The 2568-nt window shown below is 33.0% G+C and overlaps 1 protein-coding gene across 1 annotated transcript in view; it reads left to right on the top strand.

Annotated features, from left to right (window-relative positions):
• Nucleotides 1-44, top strand: part of LOC126895735 (uncharacterized) — a 5014-nt gene extending 4970 nt beyond the window's left edge. The window contains exon 5 of the mRNA XM_050667926.1: nucleotides 25-44. Coding sequence (XP_050523883.1) covers nucleotides 25-44 — 20 coding nt within the window. The remainder of the gene's footprint in view (nucleotides 1-24) is intronic.
• Nucleotides 45-2568: the final 2524 nt, after the last annotated feature.

Genomic DNA, 2568 nt, shown 5'->3' with positions numbered 1-2568 from the left:
GGGTCTGATGCGTATTCTGGACAGCAAGAAATGGCTCCCGTTAGAATTTCAACACTGGGACGTTGCCGTTTACCCATTGGTTCCACAGACAACTCATCACACGTGGTCGGTGCGCACCTATTCAAATGTGGAAAAACCTAGATATTTACTTATTGCCATGGGTAATGAGGACGAACACGTTCTCGGAGATTTCAATCACTGTTCATTGAGAAACGTCAAAGCGTATCTGAACGCTGACGAATACCCGTACGAGAACCAAAACGCCGATTTCGACAACAACAAGTACACAACGTTTTATAACTCGTACGCACAATTCCAGACAATGTATTACGGTCGTAAAGACCCCTATCCTTTATTGGACTATATAAATTACAAAAAACGTGGACCTATAGTCGTGATTGATTGTTCTAAACAAAACGACACCGTCAAGTCTTCAACGGTTGATCTACGCTTGGATTTCGAATGCTCCAAACAGTTTCCCGATAAAACATCATTGTATTGTGTAATTATTCACGACTGTCAAATGGAATACAACGCATTCACGGGAGAAGTACGAAAACTTTAATGTAAATACAAATTTATTTTTTATTATTGTACAATATACAATATAGAAACAAAAAATATGTATATATAACTACTATAATGTATATATAATTTTTTTTTATAAAAAACTAGTTGTTTTGTAAACTTGTTATTTTATTTCAATCATCTTCGAATTTGACTGGAAAAGTCACGATCTTTCTTGTCAATTTTTGGTAAAGTATCAATTCCTAGAAATTATCTGTTTGTAGCCAATTCCACCAGATTGGAGAAGTAATAAACACGCTGAAATTTATTTTTAAGTTTAAGTTTTAAAATGAAAAAATCAAATATTTTTAAACATACTTTCATGTGTGGATAATCACTGAAGATAATTTTCAATGTTTTAATACAATCTATACATTGATGAATCGATCAAGTCGTTGATTTTATTGAATTTACACCTTGGTGATTAAAGTCTCAAGGTCCAATAGGCTTTACTGTCGCTGCGGTTCGCATTCGTCGTCTTTTCAATTGTATCGATTGAATCCAAAAGTTCGTAATATATTCGCTTCACAACTGAGCATGCACATTCATGATTGTCCGAATTTTTTCCCACTTCCGATAATTCACAACCTTTGTAATGTAAAAAGTCTCCACCTACACCATTAACTTTATCGCCTAGACGTTCCGCAAAATATTGTAAATCTCTATAATTTTTCAATAGTTTACTAACTAGTTTGAAAACTCTATCCGTCGGATCGTTTTCAACAAGAAAATTCAATTTATCCGATATATCATTGAAATAATCCATCTTATGCACACAATAGATTAACAAATACTGAGAACCTATTAGAAGTCAACATACAATGTTATGTTGCTACCCCCTCCCTCCTCCTTTCCAAATATCTTTTAGATAATTAATTCGTGATAACGGATAAGGTGTATATGACTAAGATATTAGAATATTACTAGATAAATGATTGTAATGAACACTGTCCACCTACGTCATTCATACCCATGCATATAGTAGTATTAATGAAAGACAAAAAATTCAGTTTTCCATCGTATATTTGATACGTTTGCATGTCTAATTTATATACGTTTTAATTATTATAGTAAAATATAGTTATTTAAAATAGCGTGAAAATTAAAGTGAAATGTTTACACATATATGTCATTAGGATTTAAAACAGATGCCTTTGTAAAAATTATGACCGTCTGCCGTCTCTAATGCGTTGACGGATGAAGAATGCAATCCTTCCAGTCGAAGCTATTATTTTATTAAAAATAATTTATTACAGTTGTTAAATACGGTAATAATTTATAACAATGGGAGGGATACCAGTAATAATTCAGACAAAATATATATGTACGACATTAATCGATAAGTATAATACAGATTATAATAATATTATAAACATTATAATATATATGTTCCAGTGATTACGTCGTCGTCGGCGGCGGCGGCGGCGGTAGTGTTTATTTAAGAATGTGTTTTGCTATAAGAAAACTCTAACAGTCGTCATTAGTATATATTGTCTACAAAAAAAAATATTGATTTATTATTCACTATACGAATAACGGTCAAGCTTATTAACTCGTATAATAACAATTAATCTAATTGACGGCGACATCGCCGACGCCGTCGCCGCCGCGTTGGGCCATCTGCTGTATTAATCTCAAGTGCTATAGTGTAATCATCAATACAGCCATCTGGCACACAATGTTTCGAACTAATTTTTTTTTTTACAAATTAGGTAAAATTAACATTTTACGTACAGACTTTATCTAAATATATGCATGTCGCATATCAAAATAACGGATTCGACGTTTAAAATTCATACTTTTCACCGTAACCGTATAGCTTACCTGGAAAATGCATTTTTTTTTTTTCGTCAAAAAACCTATATTACGTATATATGGCTACGCATAATTTAGGTGCGTGACAAGTTGTGTTAGTTTACGTCGTGTTTCATTCCCCCCTCCTCCTATAGGTTTGTTTACCTTAAGTTACATTACCCTTCTCTCATAAGACTTGGAGGAGGA

Source organism: Daktulosphaira vitifoliae, unplaced genomic scaffold (genome assembly GCF_025091365.1).
Source record: "Daktulosphaira vitifoliae isolate Bord-2020 unplaced genomic scaffold, ASM2509136v1 Scaffold_1, whole genome shotgun sequence".
NCBI classification, from domain to species: domain Eukaryota; kingdom Metazoa; phylum Arthropoda; class Insecta; order Hemiptera; family Phylloxeridae; genus Daktulosphaira; species Daktulosphaira vitifoliae.
The sequence above is the reverse complement of the archived record's forward strand: the minus strand, read 5'-3'. Positions and strand labels throughout refer to the sequence as shown.